Below are 20,700 nucleotides of genomic sequence, written 5' to 3' on the forward strand. Positions count from 1 at the left end.
TGTTAGTCTTTGCCCTGCTTCATTCCGCACTCCAAGGCCAAATTTGCCTGTTACTCCTCTAGAAATTTCCTTGAGAGCCGATGCCGGGAGCGTGCTTGCAGAGCGCGTGCTGGCTCTCTGCACACTTGCAGGACAGTCTGGTTGTGGGACTCTGGGTGGAAGTGGTTTCCCCGGGAGTTCTTTCTATTGTCCGTGTAGCTTCTAGGATTGCTGTGAAGTCCCACGTCATTTTGTTCCCAAGGCCTGTTCCCTCTGGGTCTTGCAGGCAAGTCTCTTCATTCTTGTGTTTCTGAAAGAACTTGAAGTGCCTGGGTCTCGCAGTTTGAGCCTCTCTGAGCATATCGGTGCTCGCCTGCTGAGTTTTCCTCTCTGCTGGCCTGTGTCTCCCCGGCCCGTGAGCTGTGTGCCTCGTGCTGTTTGTGTGCCCCGGCTGCACCGGCAGCATCGCTGCCTGGACTCTGGGCTCCTGTCCGCGGCGTCTGGGTTGTGTGCTGGGTTTGGTTGCTATGCACAGGATGGCTGCCGGCATTTGCACACGAATCTTCCTTGTGGGATAACACCTAGGAGCCCGCCTCTGCCTGGAGTAGTTGAATGTATCCAACACCCCAGAGGCTGTGAGGGCCCGGCCGCCCACGCTCCTGTCACCCTTGGCCTTGTCGGCGCGAGCGTGGCCACACTCCCGGTGCCGCTGGGGCCGGGTCTGCATCCCTGACTCGGGCTCCGGGGCCTCCTTTCCCGGCGGCGTGTCCTCTGCTGTGTTGCTGGAGGGGCTGTGTGTGGTGTGGATACGAGTCTTCTGCCAGATGTGTTTATTACTGATACCGTCTCCAGTCTGTGACTTTTGTTTCCTAGTGGCTTTTTTTGAAATTTATTTTTAATATAAATTTATTTATTTTAATTGGATGTTAATTACTTTACAATATTATATTGGTTTTGCCATACATCAACATGAATCCACCGCGGGTATACACGTGTTCCCCATCCTGAACCCCCCTCCCTCCTCCCTCCTCATACCATCCCTCTGGGTCGTCCCAGTGCACCAGCCCCAAGCATCCTGTATCCTGCATCGAACCTGGACTGGCGATTTGTTCCATATATGATATTATACATGTTTCAGTGCCATTCTCCCAAATCGTCCCACCCTCGCCCTCTCGCACAGAGTCCAAAAGACTGTTCTATACATCTGTGTCTCTTTTGCTGTCTCACATACAGGGTTATCGTCACCATCTTTCTAAATTCCATATACATGCGTCAGTATACTGTATTGGTGTTTTTCCTTCTGGCTTACTTCACTCTGTATAATAGGCTCCAGTTTCATCCACCTCTTTAGAACTGATTCAAATGTATTGTTTTTAATGGCTGAGTAATACTCCCTTGTGTATATGTACCGCAGCTTTCCTAGTGGCTTTTTTTGATGAACTCATTTTAACCTGGTGAAGTGGGATTTCCCGGGTTCTTACAGTTTAACTTCTGGGGCTCGGGGGGCTCTTGCCGGGGCCTCATCTTCTCGAAGTTTGTGGTTCTGGGCCTGCGATCCGCCCACAGCTGCCGCCTCTGAGTGGCGGAGCTCTCGGTGGGTGAGGGTCTTCTCCCTCACATCACTCCCTCCCGGCTAAGCTGCCATGGCACCCGGCTCAGATGCCGGCACCTGCCCAGGTGTGGGCTGCGCTGGGGCCTGCTGTCCTGACCGCACCGTGCGTCCTCGCCCGCGCCCTGGCTTTGCAGGCGCCTCTGTAGGAGACCGTCAGGCAGTGTGACCCTTCGCCCTCCCTCTCCTTGAATGGTCTTGGTCGTCCTTACTCCTCCGCACCTCCGCGTAGAGCTTAGAACCATCCAGGTATTTTATGGGTGTTTGCTGTTGTAAGTGGTCTGCGTTAAGTTTCATTTACACTGTCTGTCACTGGTATGTAGAAATACAAGCGATATTTGTAAATACGCCGTCTTACAACCTCGGTGAATTCACTTCTTCTGTTTCCTTTTCTGTAGCTCTTTTGCATTTTTTATACATACAGTTACGTCTTCCAAGAATAAAGAAAGTATTTCCTCTCTTTGCAAAGTACGTACATGCCTTCGCTTCTCTTCTCATTTGTTGCCCTGGTTAGAGCTTTCCGCAGGTCTGAGCAGGTGTTGAGCGAGCCGTTGCCTTGCCCGCAGCGTCAGGACCGCACCCCCTTTAATGGCTGAGTGCCGCGCAGCTGCTGGTCTCTGAGACGCCCTGTACCAGACTGAGGGCGTGCCTTCTGTTCTTAGCCGACCGAGCTTTTATCACGGGGGCGTGTGTTTCTGGGTCTGTGGGATTCTGTGATTGACTCCTTTATTCTGTTGATACGATGGATCACACTGAGTGATTCTAGCGCTGCCTCCTTGGGACAGACTCCGCGGCCTGTGGCCCTACCTTGCCGGCCAGGCCCCCGGGTCCGTGGGAGGCGGGCTGTGCTTGTCCTCAGCTGAAGTGCAGGCAGGCTTGTTTGCCGCCTCCTCTGTTGTCTGGAAGGTCTTCTGTGGCTCCTGCTATTCGTCCTTATGTGGAGTACAATTCACTAGTAAAACCGTCTGGAAGTGAAATTTTGTGAGGATTCAAGAATTAAAAATTCACTGTTGTGATGGTTGTAGGGCGATCCGGGTTCTCTGCTTTTAGGGTCGGGTCTGGGAAGCTGTGTCATTCATAACTTGTGTTATGAACGTGTCCATTTTATCTGATTTTTCCTACTTAAGGCACAAGGTTATTATTAACTTCTTAACTGGAGCGTCTGTACGATGTTCCCTTCTTCAGTGCTGAGGTTAGTTACGACAACCGCCTGTCTCCCTCCTTCCCTGCCCCACCCCCACGTCTCTCTCCCCTACTTTTACTTTTCTGGATCAGTCTTACCAGGAGCTGTCAACTGAATTCATCTTTTCAAAGCACCTGCTTGTAGCTCTCGCTCCTGTCTATTATATGTTGTTTTCTGGTTCATTCATTTCTGGTCTTTGTTATTTCCTTAATTTTCCCCTCTTCGATTTAAGCTGTTATTTCTTTCCTGACTTATGGGCCAGCAGACGCTGTCTGAGAAGGGCCGGGTGGCAAGGCCGCAACCTCCCAGCCAGCGCGGGCAGGCCGCAGCTCTGGGTGCTGCCCCTTGGAGGTAGCATGCCTTTTCGTTCTCAGTCTGTTCTAAAGTTTTCTTCACCTTGGGTTTTCAACGTGAAGGAATGCTATTGCTTTCTGAATTTGTGCTCTGTGTTTAGAATGCTTCTGGAACCCAAGGCTCGACGTCAGTTGTCAGTTCTAGGCCTTCCCGCCTTCCCTGTCTCTCAGGTGTCGCTCTGTCCGCTCCTGCCGTCTGTCCCCACGCCCGCTGCAGTCCTGGGGCCTCTGCTCCTGCCAAGTGCTGTTTCTGGCTGTGTGGTGGGCACCCCACAGACGTGGAGAGATGAGCCTTTGCCTGACCCAGAGCCAGCCCCAGCGCCCCCACAAGGAGGCTGAGCGCCGGCTGCTGTTCAGGAGCGTCGCTGCCCCTGTCCGAGTTGCCACCATTGCCCCACTTCCCACGACGTGTGCAGGACGTGGGCGCTGAGGGGTGGGCAGGACAGGACGGCCGTCCTGGGTCCTGGTGGGCAGAGTGGGCGCTGATTCCTGCTCCTGTCAGTGTAGGGGCTGCGCGCAGGTGGGCATCATCCGGGCCCTGACGGAGTGCGGCATCCCGGTGGACATGGTCGGAGGGACGTCCATCGGGGCCTTCATGGGCGCCCTGTACTCGGAGGAACGCAGCTACAGCCAGATCCGCATCCGGGCCAAGCAGTGGGCGGAGGTGAGGCCCTGTGGGGGCAGGGCGGCCCCTGCAGCCGGCTCTGCAGCGTGGCTGGCCAGCGAGGGCTTCGGTGCTGGGGGCGGGGGCTCTGGCGCCTGGTCTTGCAAAGGTGACTGAGGCTGTGCACCCATGGTACACCGTACTTCCACGCCCACCGGGGCACCAGTGCTGGTAGGCAGGCGGGGGAGGCCTGGCCTGGGGGTCTGTGCGGCAAGGGCAGGGCAGGGCTCACAGCTTGAGACCTGCCCGCTCCAGTAATTCCTGTGGACCTGGGGCTTCGGGGCTGCCCTCTGTTGCCTGGCATCTGGCCCTGAGGTGTTCAGGCTTGGCGTGTGCAGTAGATAGAGGGGGTTGGGGGTGGACTCCGGAAGGGCTGGGTGGGCCCTGGGCTGTCTCTCTCCCCGGGTGTATGAGACCCCAGATGTCAGAGAGTAAGAAGTACACGTTGTGGACACAGTGGGCCCTGTAGTGAACAGGCACCAGAGGACAGCCCGGAATCCGGGGCCCGGGCGGAACAGAGGGGCGCGTTACCCGCCTCCTAAGAGCTCTGTCTGGAGAGGGGGAGCAGGACGGAGCCCAGGCTGAGGCCGTGAGAAGGCTCAGAAGTGCATTCTCATTTTTAAAAGAAAAGGAGCCGGTCGCGCTCTGTGCAGAAGCTCTCAGAGCGGGCCGTCTACCCAGTGCACATGTCCCCGAGGCTCCTGTCACTGAGGACAGCCCTCAAGGGCAGTGGCCCCAGCGGACACTGAGGGTCCATCCTCAGTGAGGGACCAGAGACCGCTGGGCAGGCCTCTCCCTTCTTGGCCCTGCTGGTCTGGGGCTGTGGGAACAGACATGGAGCTTCAGGCCTGATGGCTTGCCGTCCTGAGTGTGTGCTGAGCCACGGGCGCTTGCTGGGCAGCCCTTGCGCGGGTGTGGGGCTGGAACCCATGGGCTGCCCTGCGGCCCTGCCTGTGGGCCCGTGGAGGGGCGTGGCGGGGCGGTGCTGAGCAGGGGCTTCCTCAGGAGGGAGGGCCTGGGGATGATGCCGGGCCGCCTGGGTCCCTGTCCTCCAAGAGCACGTGCGCTGCTGCTCATCCTGGTCCCCACGTGAGTGCCTGGGCACCTGCCCCCTCCACCTGCAGCCCCCGCCCGAGCTTTCCCCTCCCGGGTCTGTCTGGGGAGGGAGGAGGCCCCTTCCTCCTCGCCCCGAGCCCTGAGGGGTCAGGCGCTCCTGATCCTGTGCTCACAGGCCGAGCTGTCCAGCCTCACTGAGGAGGGCGGGCCTCTGTTCCCCGGTGTCCCAGGGCTTTGGCAGTGAGGCCCTTGGCAGGGCCCTGCTTCTGTCGGGGGGATGGAGCGCCTGCCCTGGCACCCAGGCTTGGGCAGCGGTGGGCATGCAGCCAGCCCTGGGCCTGGATGGCCTCATCCCAGTGTGCCCAGAGCCGGCCCTTCTGAGCAGGCAGCAAGGGCCCAGTGGGTCAAGCCTGCCAGGGGTCAGTGGCTGCTCCCCTGGGACCTCCAGGCCCGGCCCCTCAGGCTGCAGTGCTTGCTCCCCCCAGACCCTGGGTGCCTCCAGGAGGCCCCTGTTCTGCTTGCAGGAAGCAGGGGTGCCCGTGTGCCCACTCCTTTCTCCTGACGCAGGTTCTTGGTGGTCCCGCGGGGCTGGCTGCTGCCTGTGCCTACAGGCAGGGGTGTGCACCAGTTCTCCCTTGCGGGGGCCTCACTTGTCCCCTGTGTGCCCCCCCAGGACATGATGTCGATGGTGAAGACCATGCTGGACCTGACCTACCCCATCACTTCCATGTTCTCGGGGGCTGGCTTCAACAGCAGCATCTCCAGCGTCTTCAAGGACAGGCAGATTGAGGTGCGGCCCTGGCAAGGACTGCCTGGGAGCCCTAGCAGACTCCATGGTCTCCGGCTGCCTGGGTCTAGACGCCCTGGGCCCTGAGAATCAAGTGCTGGCAGCCTGGGTTGGTCTGTCTGAGTCCTGTCTCCTCACAGGACCTGTGGGTCCCGTACTTCGCCGTCACCACAGACATCTCCGCCTCAGCCATGCGGGTCCACACGGACGGTGAGTGCCTCCTCCCTGGACGCACGTTCCCAGCCGGGGCGGAGTGGCTCCAGGGAAGGAGTGCCCCCCAGACGAGGCAAGGGACTCGGGGAGGTCTGAACAAGATGACTCTGCTGAGGGCCCGAAGGCTACAGGGTCAGTGGAGACGGGGGCCAGAGTGGGGCATGAGGGTCATGGCAGTGTACAGATTGCACTCAGGGTCTGGCATTGCTCGAGGGGGGTCCCTGGGAAGGCTGACCCATGGTGGGCAGCTGAGGGCCCTTTTCCAGGCCAGAGTGTTGGGGAGCCCTTGAAATGAGTCTGGTTGGAAGTGAGTGGGGTGGCAGAGCCGGCAGAAGGTCGTAGCCAGGGGAGACGTGGGGAGCCCGGAGCAAGTCCAGCCCCGCCAGCTCCTCCCCCTCCGAGGGTGCCCAGGAAGGGTGTCCTCTGCCCGGCCTGGCGCCCTCTGCCGGGCCAGGTGTGCGGGGGGCTCAGGACCTGTCTGGGCGAGGCTCTGAGCTGCTAGCAGCGGAAGTCTGCTTCCCTCTCCCGGACCCCTCTGCGCGCCCTTCCAGGATCGCTGTGGAGGTACGTGCGTGCCAGCATGTCCCTGTCGGGTTACATGCCTCCACTCTGCGACCCCAAAGACGGGCACCTGCTGATGGATGGGGGCTACGTCAACAACCTCCCAGGTACTGGGCGGGAGGGAGGGGCGCCCACCTGCCTTGACCCCATGGCTCCGTGTGCCCGTCGGCGGGGCAGTGCAGGAGGCACGCAGGCCCGCTGCTGGCAGATGGCTCCGTCGCCGGCTCTGCGGCGCTCAGAGCTCAGAGCAAGGCCAAGTGGCGGTCGGTGCAATTAGGGCCCATCTGTGCCCACAGCGAGAACTAACAGCCTGCAGGTGTCGCGGCTGCTATGGGCACAGCCCCTTCTGGGGCACGCCGGCCACCTGTTGGACAGCTCTGCACTCGCCAGCCCCTGCACAGGCCCCGGTGTGACAGTGGAGAGGAGACCCGCCCCCAGGCCCGCGTGCTGCCCCAGCGCCTCTCAGGCAGGCTCTGCCCCCACCCCTAGCTCTACCCCAGCCTCCTCTCAGCTGTGCTCCCACCAAGGGCTCTGCGCACCTGTCCCCACTGGTCACCAGGCCACCTCCTCCCCAGCGGATGTGGCCAGGTCGATGGGGGCAAAGGTGGTGATCGCCATTGACGTGGGCAGCCGGGATGAGACAGACCTCACCAACTACGGGGACGCGCTCTCGGGCTGGTGGCTCCTGTGGAAGCGCTGGAATCCCTTGGCCACGAAGGTCAAGGTGGGCCCAGCCTTGCCTGCTCTGGCCCCTCCTCCCCACGCCCTGGTGCCCATGTCCCTGAGACCCTGAGACGGGCAGGGAGGGAGTAGTGTCTTCCAGGCTCTGGGCCCAGCGAGGGATGGTCCCTGCCTGCCTGGGACCAGCTCTGGGGAGGGGGACATGCATATAGGCTCCAGACCCCCTGGTGGATGCCCAGCCCCCTCCCCGAGGTCCAGCAGAAGTAGTCTCCCCATGGGGAGGGCGGGGATGGAGGGGCCAGGGAGGACACAGTGGCTGTGCCCAGACGGAGGCCAGGAGCCATGTGGGGACAGGACAGCCACACTTAGTGTTGCGGCCTGGCAGGTGCTGAACATGGCTGAGATCCAGACACGCCTAGCCTACGTGTGCTGTGTCCGGCAGCTGGAGATGGTGAAGAACAGCGAGTACTGCGAGTACCTGCGCCCCCCGATTGACGGCTATGGCACCCTGGAGTTCAGCAAGTTTGATGAGATCTGCGTGAGTGTCCAGGCCGGCTGCGCCCCCGGGCCTCCTTGCGCTCCCACTCCCATCATGGGGTTCCCGTGTGTGTGCAGGAGGTGGGGTACCAGCACGGCCGGACAGTGTTTGACATCTGGGGTCGCAGCGGCGTGCTGGAGAAGATGCTGCAGGACCGGCAGGGGACGAGCAAGACGAAGGCGAGCGACGTGAGTGCCCGAGCAGGCGGCCGCGCCCCCGCCGAGGCCCACCCCCTGGTGCCAGTCCTCCCCCTGCGCCACCTGGCACCCCCGCTCAGCCAATCAGGAGGGCAGGTGCCCCCTGTCCCTGGCAGGGGCCTCTTCTGACTCTCCCCCGGGAAGTGCTCTGCTGGGAGAAGGCTGCTGGAGTGGGACTGCTCAGGACTCCACCATCGCCCACGCAGGGTCGCAGAGAGGGCGGGTGCAGTCAGGAGCAGGTCAGATGGCCTCTTCGCCTCCGCCCCCAGGTCCTCACCTGCCCCAACGCCTCCTTCACGGACCTTGCTGAGATTGTATCGCGTATCGAGCCTGCCAAGGTGGCTGCTGGGGACGGTGAGTTGGATCCCGAGACATACATGCCGAACAGCTAAGGGTGGTGGTGGCAACGTCCCCTCCTGACCCTCAGTCTCAGTAAGCTGCCCTGGGCACCAGGCTGCCTCTGGCAGCCCCTAGACCTGGTTGGCTGCACAGCAGGACCCCTGCCTGTGTATGGCCCCTGCCCCTGCTCTCAGGAGGTGGCACACATGGCCCTGCTCTCTTCCCAGATGAGTCTGACTACCAGACTGAGTATGAGGAGGTGCTGCTGGGAGGCTCCAAGGACGCGTACGCTGACTTCCAAGGCGCCCCAGCCGACCAGGGCTCTGACTTGGTGAGCTGCCTGGACACCCTGTGCCCCTTGGCTGAGCCACACGCGCTGAGGGCTCCAGAGCAGACCAGCTGCTCCCTCCCTGCTGCCCTCCAGGGTTGCCCCCACCTTGACCTTGACCATGTGCTGTTTACTAACAGGAGGATGAGCCCTCACTTCGGCATCAACACTGAGGTCTGGCTTCCCCCCAAATACCCGAGGACTCCTCAGCACCCCAGCTCTCTGACTAAGATGGGGAGAAGTTTCCACCCTGAAGCACCGTGAAGCCAGCACCTCCCGTGGCTCCGTCTCAGAGTGCCTAGCTCCTGCAGCTCTTCAGCCTGCCAGGGAGACCCGCTGGGGCCCAGTGTGGAGTGCCACTCTGGGGCCCCTCTGCCCTGGCCTCTCCTGGAGGGCCACTGGCCCTGGCATCCCCTGCACACGCAGCAGTCGTCAGGGCTGTGTCAGCCCTTGTGGCCCCTCGTGCTGGAGCCCTCGTGTTTCTGCTTTGCCTATCAATAAAGGCAGATCTGATTATGCGGGACATGTGGTCCCTGTGCTGAGGTCCCTGGGCCGGGGCCCCACCAAGGTGGGCAGCTCACAGTCCTGACCCTGGAGGGTATAGTGTTGCCTGCCTGCCTGTGAGGTCACTGCGTGGGACCCTGGGACCCGAAGCCAGGCAGGCAGGGCACCCAAGGTCAGGATAGTGCTGGTATCCGCCTAACCGGGCATGAAGCCCCCCGGAGCTCTCAGGCGTCGTTCGTACTTTGTACACACGATTCTTCCCTAAGATGACCTGGGCACTTTGCTTTTCAGATCATTAAATAGCGCCAGGGACTTCTTTTGTACAAAAAAATAGATGTCAAGCCTTTGACTTTGGGATCCACGGTCCCTGCAGGTCTCCGAGCGGGGCACGTGGGTCTGCGAGACCAGGGAGCCCCTTGACCGGAGGGCCTGGGACCCTGTGCCCCGGGGGTCCTTAGGCTTCGGTTTCCCGGCTCGGGAGGCAGAGCCGAGAGGGCAGAGCCGCGGTTGGTCCCGGCCCCGCCCACGGCCGGCGGGGCGGGTGGGGCTTCACTGGGCCCCGCCCCGCTCTGACGCCAGGTGGGCGGGGTTTCCACCTCCCTGACGTCGCGGTGGGCGGAGCGCCACCCCCGGGCCTGGCCGTTCAGTCCGGTGCGGCGGGGCGCGTGGAGGGCCCCGGAGCTGCCATGCGGGTCCCGAGCCCGAGCCCGAGCCCTATCCTGATCCCAGTCCTCGGCGCGGCGCGGCACCCTCGACGGAGGCGGCGGGCGCGGGGCGCGCTCTGAGGCCTGGGGATGCGCCGCCGCCTCGACCATGGGCGCCGTCGCCTCCCGGAGGAGGGCGCTAAGAAGCGAGGCCATGTCTTCGGTGGCGGCCAAAGTGCGGTGAGTGCGGCGGACCGCCCTCCGGGGCCAGCGCCGCCCCCGCCCCGTCCCGGTCCCTGCAGCATGCGCGTAGCCGGCGCCCGCCCCGACCTCCGTTCGGCTCCCCTCTCTGAGGTTGCGGTGGGCGAGGTGCCCGACCTCACGACCCCCACACGCACTGGGCGGCCGGGGCTGGAGGGAAAGCAGACCCAGGCCCCGCCTGCAGGTCTGGCCAAGATGCCCGGGACGCCAAGGGTCCCCGGAGCTGCGACCTGCCAGCCCTGGGCGGTCTGAGGTGGGATGGGAGTGCTTGCTGGGGACGGCCCCTGAGCCCTCCCTTGCGGGTGCAGAGGGCGCGGGTGGGGGCGTGGGGGCGCCAGAGGGGGCGGTGTGCCCTGACGGCGCACTCCGCTGTCCACCCCCTCAGAGCAGCCCGAGCGTTTGGCGAGTACCTGTCCCAGAGTCACCCCGAAAACCGGAATGGCGCAGGTAGGGGCACGCGACCCGGCCCACCCACAGCTGCCAGTCTGGGGGAGGGTGTGCTGCCTCCTGCCCCGCAGACACAGCCCTTGCTCACTGTGTGCTGTGAGCGGGCAGCTACCGCCCTGCTGGGCTGGCTTCCTCACGCCCCCTGCCCTCCCTGGCCCAGAGCCCCAGGAGGAGCTGCGAGTCACTCATCACCATGGCACCCACCCAGCCTGGGCCGTTGGCATGGCAACAGGCCTCCTGGCACCCCCCAGGGCTGGCACCACTGTCTCTGGGGGCCAGCTGGTGAGGGGGAGGGGAGAAGTTGGCACTGGGCACACGGGTGCGGTGGCAGGCTGGGAGGTGGCCTGCCTGTTCCTGCCCCCCCATCACCGACATGCACAGAAGAGGGGCTTGGGGCCCCGATGGAAGTGAAGTATGAACCTCTGGGGTACGGCACAGCTCAGAAAGCCCTTTTGTGAAGTTGTTAGGGCCCAGGGTTTGGTCAGCGGGCCAGGCACCCGCTGGGTGTTCATTCCCTGCCTCCAGAGCACCAGGAGACGGGAGGCAGGACCAGCAGGCTGCAAGCTCACCTGGCGCCTCTCCCCCAGACCACCTGCTGGCTGACGCCTACTCTGGCCACGACGGGTCCCCCGAGATGCAGCCGGCCCCTCAGAACAAGCGCCGCCTCTCCCTCATCTCCAACGGCCGCTATGAGGGCAGCCTTCAGGAGGAGGCTGCCAGCGGGAAGCCGGCCGGCGAGGGCCCCCAGCCCCGCGTGTACACCATCTCAGGGGAGCCGGCCCTGCTGCCCGGCCCGGAGGCCGAGGCCATTGAGCTGGCTGTGGTGAGGGGGCGGCGGCAGCGGGAGCAGCGCCCCCACCACCACAGCCAGACCCTGCGCGCCAGCCCGGGAGGCAGTCACGAGGACGTCAGCAGGCCCTGCCAGAGCTGGGCGGGCAGCCGCCATGACTCCAAGGAGTGTCCCGGATGCGCCCAGCTCGCCCCCAGCCCGGCTCCTCAGGCCTTTGGGGTGGACCAGCCGCCTCTGCCTGAGGCTCCCAGCCGCCGCAAGAAGCTAGAGAGGATGTACAGCGTTGACCGAGTGTCTGGTGAGGGGCTGATTGGGGGTCCGGGCAGCCTCCTCTGCAGCAGCAAGCGCCAGGAGGCCCAGACAGTGCAGGGCCCCCCAGGCACCGCCCGCAGGTGGCGTCCTGCCACCACACCCCATGCCCAGCTGGGCTTCACGGCTGGCTTCAGGCTTGCTGGCACCAAGTCATGCCAAGCGTGCTTCCTCCCCAGCGAGGGGGCCGGGAGAGTCTTAAGGGTGGAACAGGCAGCAAGCCTGGTTGAATGGAAAGGTGGGGCTGCCTTCCGGGAGTCCTGGGGGACAGTCCCTGCCCTGGCACCCACACAGTGAGACTCCCGCTCACCAAGGGGGCCTGGCCAGCTAGTGGGGCTCCCCACCAGGATTGTCGAGCAGTGCGCATAGCTGAGCAGCCCTGGAGGCCTGCTGTCAGGAAGAAGCCGCCTGGGACATTCAGGTGGCCCCATGCTTCTGGGCTCCAAGCCCGTCATTTCCGGAAGAGCAGAATTCTACCTGGCAGACCCGCCATGTGCTCTCCGGGCACCTCTGGAGCCTCCAAATCAGCAGCCCAGTGGGGCATCAGGGCACAGGCCAGGGGTGCAGGCATCGCCAGGCCCTCGTGCTCCTCTGAGGAACACAGGCCAGGTTCTGGGACGGGGTCAGGGAAGAGAATAGGGTGGCCTTCGCCAACCCTGTCTAGGGGCTATGGGGCCCCTGGGAAGGGTCAATCTCCCCGCCTGATGAGGGCCTCCACCAGGAAGGTCTGGGAGAGGGAAGGGCCGACCACGTGGACCCCAGAGTGTCTGGGTGGCAGAGAAGGCCCTGGAGCCCCAGGAGAGCCTGCAACCATGGTCCCTGCTCCGCCCCTCCGGCTGGAAGGCTACGAGTCAGTGCTTTTACTGGGCATCGTGGAGGCCGGCTGTGCTTTCCGGGGAACACGTGTCCGCTGTGGGCAGCAGGGGGAGAGCCAAGTGAAGACGAGCGTTCTGAAGCCGCTGAGCTGTTTCGGCTTGAACAGCTGAGCGGGCCTTGGAGCCTGCTGGCCCAGCGCCAGCCCCACTGCCCCGGGATAGGTCTAGGGAATCCTGTGCTCAGGAACACCGCCCCCCCCCCCCCCCCAGGCAGGTGGGGAAGGACTCAGGAACTCCTAAGCCACCCTAGTCACTGCCCCCTTGGCCTCTTCCAGATGACGTCCCCATCCATACCTGGTTCCCCAAGGAAAACCTCTTCAGTTTCCAGACAGCAACCACAACTATGCAAGCGTGAGTTGTGTCTGCTGTGCGCGGGGCCCAAGCCGGGGCCTCTTCCTGCTGTTCAGGAGCTCCTGCCTGGAGCCCACCTGGGCGGCCGCTCCCGAGCGCCCCCGTTCCGCCCGCTCTGTCTGAGTGTCAGCCTGCAGGAAGGCAGCCCGGCTGCTCGCACCCCACCCCCACCCCGTCCTGTCTCCACTGCCCTGTCCCGCGCTGTGCCATCTCCTGGGGAGCGGGTGGGGGGCTGCGGCTGATGCAGTCACCAGCAGGGGTGTTTCTCCCGGCCTGCTGCCCAGCTCTGCCCTTGCACACGCTCCAAACAGCAGCCTCCTTGCATTTCCACGCACCGCAAGCGATCACAGCTTAGTCCCCTGGGGGGCGTGCCCTTGACCGTCACCCAGCTGGGTGTTCTGTTGAGGAGTTCCCTCCGGGGCGGCACTCTGCTGCAGGGTCCCCAGCTCTGAAGATGCTCCCTGCAAGCTGCCTTGGGGCGTGCACTGCCGCCCTCAGGCTGAACGGGGGCCACTCTGCTGCGGGTCCCAGCAGAGACAAGGCACACAGTCAGGCCTCTGAGCAGCATCTGGTGGCCTGGGCCACTGTGACCTCAGCATCTGCTGCCCTTTCAAGGATTGGCCTGTGGCATAGCGGGCACCCTGGGGTGCCTGTGCGGGACCCTTCGAGTCAGTGACAAGAAGGAAACTAGCCCCGTGGGGTCAGAGGTCTGAGGCTCTCTGCTCACTGTGTCTTCTCCCTCACGCTGCCATTTCCCGCTGCGACTCCAGCATCTCGTAAGTACCGGGAGGACCTTGAGCCTGAGGGCATGGTGGTGGTCCCTGGGGAACTCTCCCACCCCCAAGTAGGTTGGGGCAGGCCAGGGACCTGGGCCTTGACCAGGAGGGCATGCTGGGTCCTGGCGAGCACCGAGCTGCACCAGGGCCTGCTGGGAGCTGGGCTGAGGACAGGGCAAGGCAGGCTGGGACCCTCTGTCTGGCCCAGGGCCCTGGGTGCCTGCGGGCCCCACACTCGAACCTCCGTCCCCACGTCTCTGTCCCTCCCGCCTGCGGCCAAGGGCAGTGCTGACTCGTGGCGGTTTCCCAGGGTGTTCAGGGGCTACGCGGAGAGGAAGCGCCGGAAACGGGAGAATGATTCCGCGTCTGTAATCCAGAGGTAGGGCCTGCCAGCCACTCGCCACCAGGGTCTGTCTCTTGTCTGTTCTGGTCGAGCCTGGGCCCCCCAGTCCAGCGGACCTGATGGGGAAGGGCGGTGGCGACCACTGGCCTGGCCCTGCTCTGGGGACGCGGCAGGCAGGAGGGGTCACGTGGCCTGAGCTCCCAGGCCTGTGTGTTGGGGACGCACTGAGCTGAACTGCAGCCACCAGGCCCGCTCGTGCCTTTCTCGGGCCCTTCAAGCCCAGAGCTGTGGGATCAGCAGGCAGGCTTTCCCTCCTAACCCCCGCTCACGTGTGTCCAGGAAGCTTGACTGTCTGTCTTGCAAGTGGGGCCTTGGCAGGACGCAGAGTTTGGGGTTCAAGAGACCTTCCTCTGAGGCGGCCTAGGGACACAGCATCAGGGTGGGGGCATCTGCTGGCCTCAAGTCCCCCTCGCGGTGGGGCCTGCCCTGCTGCCTTGGCGGTCGTGCACAGGAAGCAGGAACTCTTGACTTCTTAGGAAGCGGGGCTGGGGGTGGTCGGGGTGTGCCTGGGTGCCCAGAGGGGAGGGAAGGGTGGGCAGCAGGGGGTAGGCGGACAAGTGCATGGGGCCACCAAGGGGGCTGTCCTGGGAGGAGGGTGGGGGCGGCAGGAAGCGAGATGACCTTGCCTGTGTCCCGGCAGCCAACAGGCCGGGAGGCTCGGGGAAGAGAGGGACCCGGTGGGATTGGCCTGTGAGAGAGCTGGGGACGCCGGGAGGGCACCCCTCACAGAAAGGGACGAAGTCGGGGAGGGGAGCCGGGGGGAGCACGCCCACCCCTCCTGGCGGCCCTCACCAGCACCCCCGTGCTTCCACCCCTAGGAACTTCCGCAAACACCTGCGCATGGTCGGCAGCCGGCGGGTGAAGGCCCAGAGTAAGGCGGCAGGGTGGGGGGCGCTGCTCTTGGCCGACTGGGGCTTGGCGTGCTGCTCTCTGCGCCCCCAAGGCGGGTGTCCCCCGCGGGCACCTTCCCACACCCAGACTCCGCCCAAAGGACAGGGCCCCGCCCCTTGACGCAGACTCCGCCCCTCTCCTCCCCGCCCCGTTGCAGCGGCATCCTGCACCCTCCAGACCCCACCGGCCTGTGTCCTGCCCAGCCCCCGGCCCCAGCCACCTCGCGTGGCTGCAGGCCATGTCCCTAACGGGGTCTGCTCTCACTGCAGCGTTCGCCGAGCGGCGCGAGCGGAGCTTCAGCCGGTCCTGGAGCGACCCCACCCCCATGAAAGCCGACACCTCTCACGACTCCCGAGACAGTAGGTGCCCGGCGCCGCAGGCCGGCCCACCTTCCCCGGAGGCTCCCCTAGGCCCCCAGCCCCGCGCTTCCAGCACCCGGACGGCTAGGCTTCTGCGCTTACGCTGGACTCAGTTTATCGGGCTGAGGGGGGCGCTCTGACATCTCCAGTCTTCTGGGTAGGGGTAGCTAAGGGCCAGGGCTCGCTGTCTACCCTGCCTGGTGCCCCTCACGCCGGAGACCTGCAGTACCTGATTTCTCCCTGGCCCAGACGCCAGGCACACCGGGCTGGAGCTGACACTTGCCCCCCGGCTCCCACTGGCCTTGCCCTAGGGCCCTCAGCCTTCCCTGCCAGGCAGCCTCCAGCTGGTGGCAGCAGCCCGGCTTGCCCTCAGCTTGGCTCTCTTGCCCACCCTGGATCTCTCGCTGCCCTGGAGGACCCTCTGGGACCCAGCTTGCTGGCTCTGTCCCCTGCCCATCTCTGGGGTTGTAGCCAGGGCGGGTACTGCAGATGGTCCTCAGCCTGGTGGCACGTCCTGCCCTCCAGGTAGTGACCTGCAGAGCTCCCATTGCACCTTGGGCGAGGCTTTCGAGGACCTGGACTGGGAGACTGAGAAGGGCCTGGAGGCTGTAGCTTGTGACACTGAGGGCTTCGTGCCACCCAAGGTCATGGTGAGGCCCGGTGCAGCTACTGCTCAGCGGTGGGGGCGGGGTGGGGGCTCCAGGACGGCCAAGGCCCTGAGTGCCTCCCCTGTCCGCAGCTCATCTCCTCCAAAGTGCCCAAAGCTGAGTACATCCCCACCATCATCCGCAGGGACGACCCCGCCATCATCCCCATCCTCTATGTGAGTGCTCCTGTCTCAGGGTTGCGTGGGGGGGCACTGTCCCCATCCTCTATGTGAGTGCTCCCGGCCCATTTCAGGGTCGGGTGGGGCGCTATCCCCACCCTCTATGTGATTCTCCCAGCCCCGTCTCGGGGTCGGGTGGGGACACTATCCCCATCCTCTGTGTTAGTGCTCCCAGGCCCATCTCTGGGTTGAGTGGGGGGCACTGTCCTCATCCTCTATGTGAGTGCTCCCAGCCCTGTCTTGGGGTCAGGTGGGGGCACTATCTCCTCCTCTTTGTGAGTACTCCCCAGCCCCACCTCAGGGTCAGGTGGGGGCGCTATCCCCATCCTCTACGTGAGTGCTCCCAGCCCCGTCTCGGGGTCAGGTAGGGGCGCTATCCCCATCCTCTACGTGAGTGCTCCCAGCCCCGTCTCGGGGTCAGGTAGGGGCGCTCTCCCCATCCTCTATGTGAGTGCTCCCAGCCCTGTCTCGGGGTCAGGTAGGGGCGCTCTCCCCATCCTCTATGTGAGTGCTCCCGGCCCATTTCAGGGTCGGGTGGGGCGCTATCCCCACCCTCTATGTGATTCTCCCAGCCCCGTCTCGGGGTTGGGTGGGGGCACTATCCCCATCCTCTATGTGAGTGCTCCCAGCCCTGTCTCGGGGTCAGGTTGGGGCGCTATCCCCATCCTCTATGTGAGTGCTCCCAGCCCCGTCTCGGGGTTGGGTGGGGACGCTATCCCCTCCTCTGTGTGAGTGCTCCCAGCTCTACCTTGGGGTCAGGTGGGGGCGCTATCCCCATCCTCTACGTGAGTGCTCCCAGCCCCGTCTTGGGGTCAGGTAGGGGCGCTCTCCCCATCCTCTATGTGAGTGCTCCCAGCCCTGTCTTGGGGTCAGGTGGGGGCTCTATCCCCATCCTCTATGTGAGTGCTCCCAGCCCCGTCTCGGGGTTGGGTGGGGACGCTATCCCCTCCTCTGTGTGAGTGCTCCCAGCTCTACCTTGGGGTCAGGTGGGGGCGCTATCCCCATCCTCTACGTGAGTGCTCCCAGCCCCGTCTTGGGGTCAGGTAGGGGCGCTCTCCCCATCCTCTATGTGAGTGCTCCCAGCCCTGTCTTGGGGTCAGGTGGGGGCTCTATCCCCATCCTCTATGTGAGTGCTCCCAGCCCCGTCTCGGGGTTGGGTGGGGACGCTATCCCCTCCTCTGTGTGAGTGCTCCCAGCTCTACCTTGGGGTCAGGTGGGGGCGCTATCCCCATCCTCTACGTGAGTGCTCCCAGCCCCGTCTTGGGGTCAGGTAGGGGCGCTCTCCCCATCCTCTATGTGAGTGCTCCCAGCCCTGTCTTGGGGTCAGGTGGGGGCTCTATCCCCATCCTCTATGTGAGTGCTTCCAGCCCCGTCTCGGGGTTGGGTGGGGACGCTATCCCCTCCTCTGTGTGAGTGCTCCCAGCTCTACCTTGGGGTCAGGTGGGGGCGCTATCCCCATCCTCTACGTGAGTGCTCCCAGCCCCGTCTTGTGGTCAGGTAGGGGCGCTCTCCCCATCCTCTATGTGAGTGCTCCCAGCCCTGTCTTGGGGTCAGGTGGGGGCGCTATCCCCATCCTCTACGTGAGTGCTCCCAGCCCCGTCTCGGGTCGAGTGGCGGGCACTGCGCAAGAGGAGCTCTGACCTGGAGTCTTGTCTCCCCCAGGACCACGAGCATGCAACCTTCGAGGACATCCTGGGTATGTGCCCTCTGACCGCTCTGCCTTCTGATCTCCAGGCGGCGGGGGGGGGCGGAGGGGGGGCCGCAGACAGACACTGGGGGCAGCACTCACACCCCTCCCTCCCCAGAGGAGATAGAGAAGAAGCTGAACGCCTACCGCAAGGGGGCCAGAATCTGGAAGATGCTGATTTTCTGCCAGGTAGGGCTCAGCCCTTCCTTCCCGAGAGTGGGACAGGGGTGGAGGGTGCCACCTGCAGGGGCGGGCACGTTTGCGTCTGCACGTGTTGGCAGAACAGTGCGCCCCCAGCGTGCAGTCCCATCTCGCTAACCGCAGACTCTCACAGGGTGGCCCAGGACACTTGTATCTGCTCAAGAACAAGGTGGCCACCTTCGCCAAAGTGGAGAAGGAAGAGGACATGATCCAGTGAGCAGAGCGGGGCAGGGGGCAGGGGCGGTGTCTGCTGGGGTGCCATGCACCCTCTCACTTGCGGGTCGGGCTGGAGGCCACCGGTGACCACCCCTTCCCCACCAGCTTCTGGAAGCGGTTGAGCCGCTTGATGAGCAAAGTGAACCCTGAGCCGAACGTCATCCACGTCATGGGCTGCTATGTCCTGGGGAACCCCAATGGGGAGAAGGTACAGCGCCCCACTTCTCTGCAGACTCCCTTTCCGTCTCAGCTCTCCCAGAGAGATCCCCGTGCCTGGCCTCACGCCCTGGGGCTCCTTGCTCCCCAGCCCCGCTTCTCCCCCGCTCTCTTGCTCTGCCTGCCCTGAGAGCCCGCTCCCTCCTTTCAGCTCTTCCAGAACCTCAGGACCCTCATGACTCCCTACAGGGTCATCTTCGAGTCGCCCCTGGAGCTGTCGGCTCAAGGTGAGCGCTGGGCTGCCCCGCCGCGGGGTGGCATGCCCCCCGGGGGGGTGATGTCCCCGCGGGCGCGGGGCGGGGCGGGGCGGGGCGGGGGTGTCCCGGAGGCGGGGCTGAGCGCGCCCTCGCCCCTCCCGCCTCAGGGAAGCAGATGATCGAGACCTACTTTGACTTCCGGCTGTACCGCCTGTGGAAGAGCCGCCAGCACTCGAAGCTGCTGGACTTTGAGGACGTTCTGTGAGGGGCGGGACCGCCGCCCGGCCGCTCCCTCAGGCCGGCGCCAGGCTGGGCCGCTGCGAGCTGCCCAGTGCCGCGTGGGTCCCGGTCTTCACGGCCACTTCAGGGCATCTCAGACGTCGCTCAGGTTCCCTCCCAGGGCTCCGGTCCTCACGGCACCGCGGGTCTCAGCGGCCACCGTCCCCGCGCGCCGGAGGAGCCCCCGCGGCTGGCGGATGCTGCCCGGGCCTCGCCTGGAGGCTCAGCACTGGGGCGGCGCCTCTGCAGGTTCATAGAAATAAGTGCAATTTTCTACAACCCCTGAGACAATTCAAAGGGAAGCAGCGCTACTAGTTAACTAGTTAAGTGCTACGTTACTAGTCATGGCATAGATCCCCCGGCTCAACGTGTGTCCAGGACCGTCTGCCTCAGCTCCCCAGCCCTGCCGTATCCGATCACCAGCACCAGGGCGGCCGTCTGCCCGGCCTGGCTCCGGCCCGGCCGAGTCCCTGATGGTCTCTGCTTGCGCTGCCCTCGCCCCTGCTTCCCTGACCGCGGCGCCGGCCCTCGGCGGTACCCGGGGGCAGCGGGGACACGCCTTCCTTTCACTCGGAGGGTGCCCTGGGTCGAGCCAGGCTCTGCCTGCTCCCCGGTCCCCTGCACCTACCCGGCTCCCTGCTGCTGTCTGGCTCAGCTTTTGGCGGCCGAGCTCTGAAGGCCTCTCCCGGTGCAGGGGCCCAGGGTCTTGGCGGGGCCTGCCAGGGCTGGGTCCTGGCTGGTGAAACCCCTGCCACCTGCTGCATGGGGGCCTGGACCCAGCTTGGCCTGAGCGAGGGTGGGGCAGCAGCTGGGCTGTGCGCACACAGCCTGCCGTGGCCCAGTGGGCGGGCCCTTGTACATAGCTGGCGCTCGGGGGCTGGCCCCCCTGTGCAGAGTCTGGTCTGAGACACCCGGCTGTGCCCCCCGTCGAGGGGAGTGGGGGCTCGTGCCGGGCTCTGAACAATGTACGACACCCCGTAGAGTGACATTAAATCTGACCCTCCGCTGCGGCCACTGCGTGGGTCTTCTCTGTCAGCGCCATCCACTGCCTCCCTGGACCCAGAAGATTCTGGGCCTGCTGGTCTGAGCTTGTTGCTGCGGTGGCCGCCTGCCCCTCAGTCCGGGCTGGGGGCTGCTAGGCCTGCCCCACCAAGGGCATGCTCCGTAAGAGGTCTAGGGAGGAGGCTCCCAGGGCTCTGAGAAAGACTGTGGGGAAGAGGAGGTCCTTGAGAGGCTGCCGGCGGATGAGCGGCCTGCAGATGAGGGCAGGGGCACTGCACCCCACAGCCTCTGCCCCGCCCCTGCACACAGAGCTGAGGGCCACGTGGTCAGCAGTGCGGCCACAAGGGGAATCCCAGGAAGTGACCACAGGGCCGGCTGGCCACCCCCACGCGTGCCCTGTGCCCCCTGTACCCAGTGACCAGGATGTTGTTGGGTCCAGCCAGGCCTGGCTTCCCTGGAGGCTCCTGGTCCAGCTGCCTGTGGGCAGATCAGCAGGCGCCAGGTGGGTTCATCCGGGCTACCAAGGGCTGGGGAGGGTGGGAGGCTGCCCATGCAGCCCGAAAGAGGGCTGGGGGGCCTGGAGCCCCAGGGACCTGGAGGCTGGTGGGCCGGAAGCGGGTGATGTCGCCAGGAGAACTCACGTCCAGATGAAAGTCTGGGCAAGGGACCAGGCGGATAGCCCTCCAGTGCGACCTGCCCACCTCACCCTAGGCTTAGGAGGCACGATGGCCGTGTCACCTGCAGACCTGACCCGGGGCTGCCAGAAGCTTTGTCACATGCCCCGCCCCTCTCCCGACCTCCCACTGGGATGCTGGAGTCGATCTGGGCTGCTTCAGCAAGTAGGCTTGGCCCACAGTCTTCAGGGTCAGCCTGGTGGATCAGGGCTGGCAGGGTCTGCCCTCGGAAGACTTGAGGTCTTGCATTTGGTCCACGAGCTTCCCTCCCTCACGCACAGAACCACCAGAAGCGTGATGGGGA

General features: G+C 64.5%; 2 protein-coding genes across 7 annotated transcripts in view; both read left to right on the plus strand.

Moving 5' to 3' along the window:
• PNPLA7 (patatin like phospholipase domain containing 7) overlaps window positions 1–9,474 on the plus strand; it is an 81,220-nt gene extending 71,746 nt beyond the window's left edge. The window contains exons 26-36 of one of the 2 annotated variants that reach the window (XM_068983418.1): window positions 3,296–3,532; window positions 3,632–3,788; window positions 5,518–5,634; window positions 5,772–5,841; window positions 6,396–6,512; window positions 6,702–7,129; window positions 7,472–7,624; window positions 7,702–7,812; window positions 8,091–8,175; window positions 8,388–8,491; window positions 8,629–9,474. In XM_068983418.1, coding sequence (XP_068839519.1) covers window positions 3,296–3,532; window positions 3,632–3,788; window positions 5,518–5,634; window positions 5,772–5,841; window positions 6,396–6,512; window positions 6,702–7,129; window positions 7,472–7,624; window positions 7,702–7,812; window positions 8,091–8,175; window positions 8,388–8,491; window positions 8,629–8,661 — 1,612 coding nt within the window. In that variant the 3' untranslated portion in view covers window positions 8,662–9,474. The remainder of the gene's footprint in view (window positions 1–3,295; window positions 3,533–3,631; window positions 3,789–5,517; window positions 5,635–5,771; window positions 5,842–6,395; window positions 6,513–6,701; window positions 7,130–7,471; window positions 7,625–7,701; window positions 7,813–8,090; window positions 8,176–8,387; window positions 8,492–8,628) is intronic. The other variant, XM_068983422.1, reaches the window with a different exon arrangement.
• A 193-nt stretch (window positions 9,475–9,667) lies between these two features.
• Window positions 9,668–19,704, plus strand: NSMF (NMDA receptor synaptonuclear signaling and neuronal migration factor). 5 transcript variants are annotated; one of them, XM_068987211.1, is made up of 16 exons: window positions 9,668–9,876; window positions 10,283–10,344; window positions 10,932–11,432; window positions 12,594–12,669; window positions 13,440–13,445; window positions 13,756–13,824; window positions 14,667–14,719; window positions 15,009–15,098; window positions 15,624–15,748; window positions 15,838–15,921; window positions 17,587–17,620; window positions 17,730–17,800; window positions 17,946–18,025; window positions 18,134–18,236; window positions 18,396–18,471; window positions 18,609–19,704. In XM_068987211.1, exons 1-16 carry the CDS (start codon window positions 9,806–9,808, stop codon window positions 18,704–18,706), a joined length of 1,599 nt encoding a protein of 532 aa, XP_068843312.1. In that variant the 5' UTR covers window positions 9,668–9,805; the 3' UTR covers window positions 18,707–19,704. The 5 variants fall into 5 exon arrangements, with proteins under 5 accessions (XP_068843312.1, XP_068843344.1, XP_068843327.1 ...); XM_068987243.1 differs by lacking the exon at window positions 15,009–15,098; XM_068987226.1 differs by lacking the exon at window positions 13,756–13,824.
• The last annotated feature ends 996 nt before the right edge of the window (window positions 19,705–20,700 follow it).

This window comes from Capricornis sumatraensis, chromosome 1 (genome assembly GCF_032405125.1).
Source record: "Capricornis sumatraensis isolate serow.1 chromosome 1, serow.2, whole genome shotgun sequence".
NCBI lineage: Eukaryota > Metazoa > Chordata > Mammalia > Artiodactyla > Bovidae > Capricornis > Capricornis sumatraensis.

Bases quoted from the DNA above. Each gene is read 5' to 3' on its own strand.
- NSMF (XM_068987211.1), top strand. From the start codon at position 9,806: ATGGGCGCCGTCGCCTCCCGGAGGAGGGCGCTAAGAAGCGAGGCCATG. The intron at 14,720-15,008 runs GTAAGGCGGCAG...CTCTCACTGCAG, and splicing joins CCGGCGGGTGAAGGCCCAGA to CGTTCGCCGAGCGGCGCGAG. The intron at 15,922-17,586 runs GTGAGTGCTCCT...TGTCTCCCCCAG, and splicing joins CCATCATCCCCATCCTCTAT to GACCACGAGCATGCAACCTT.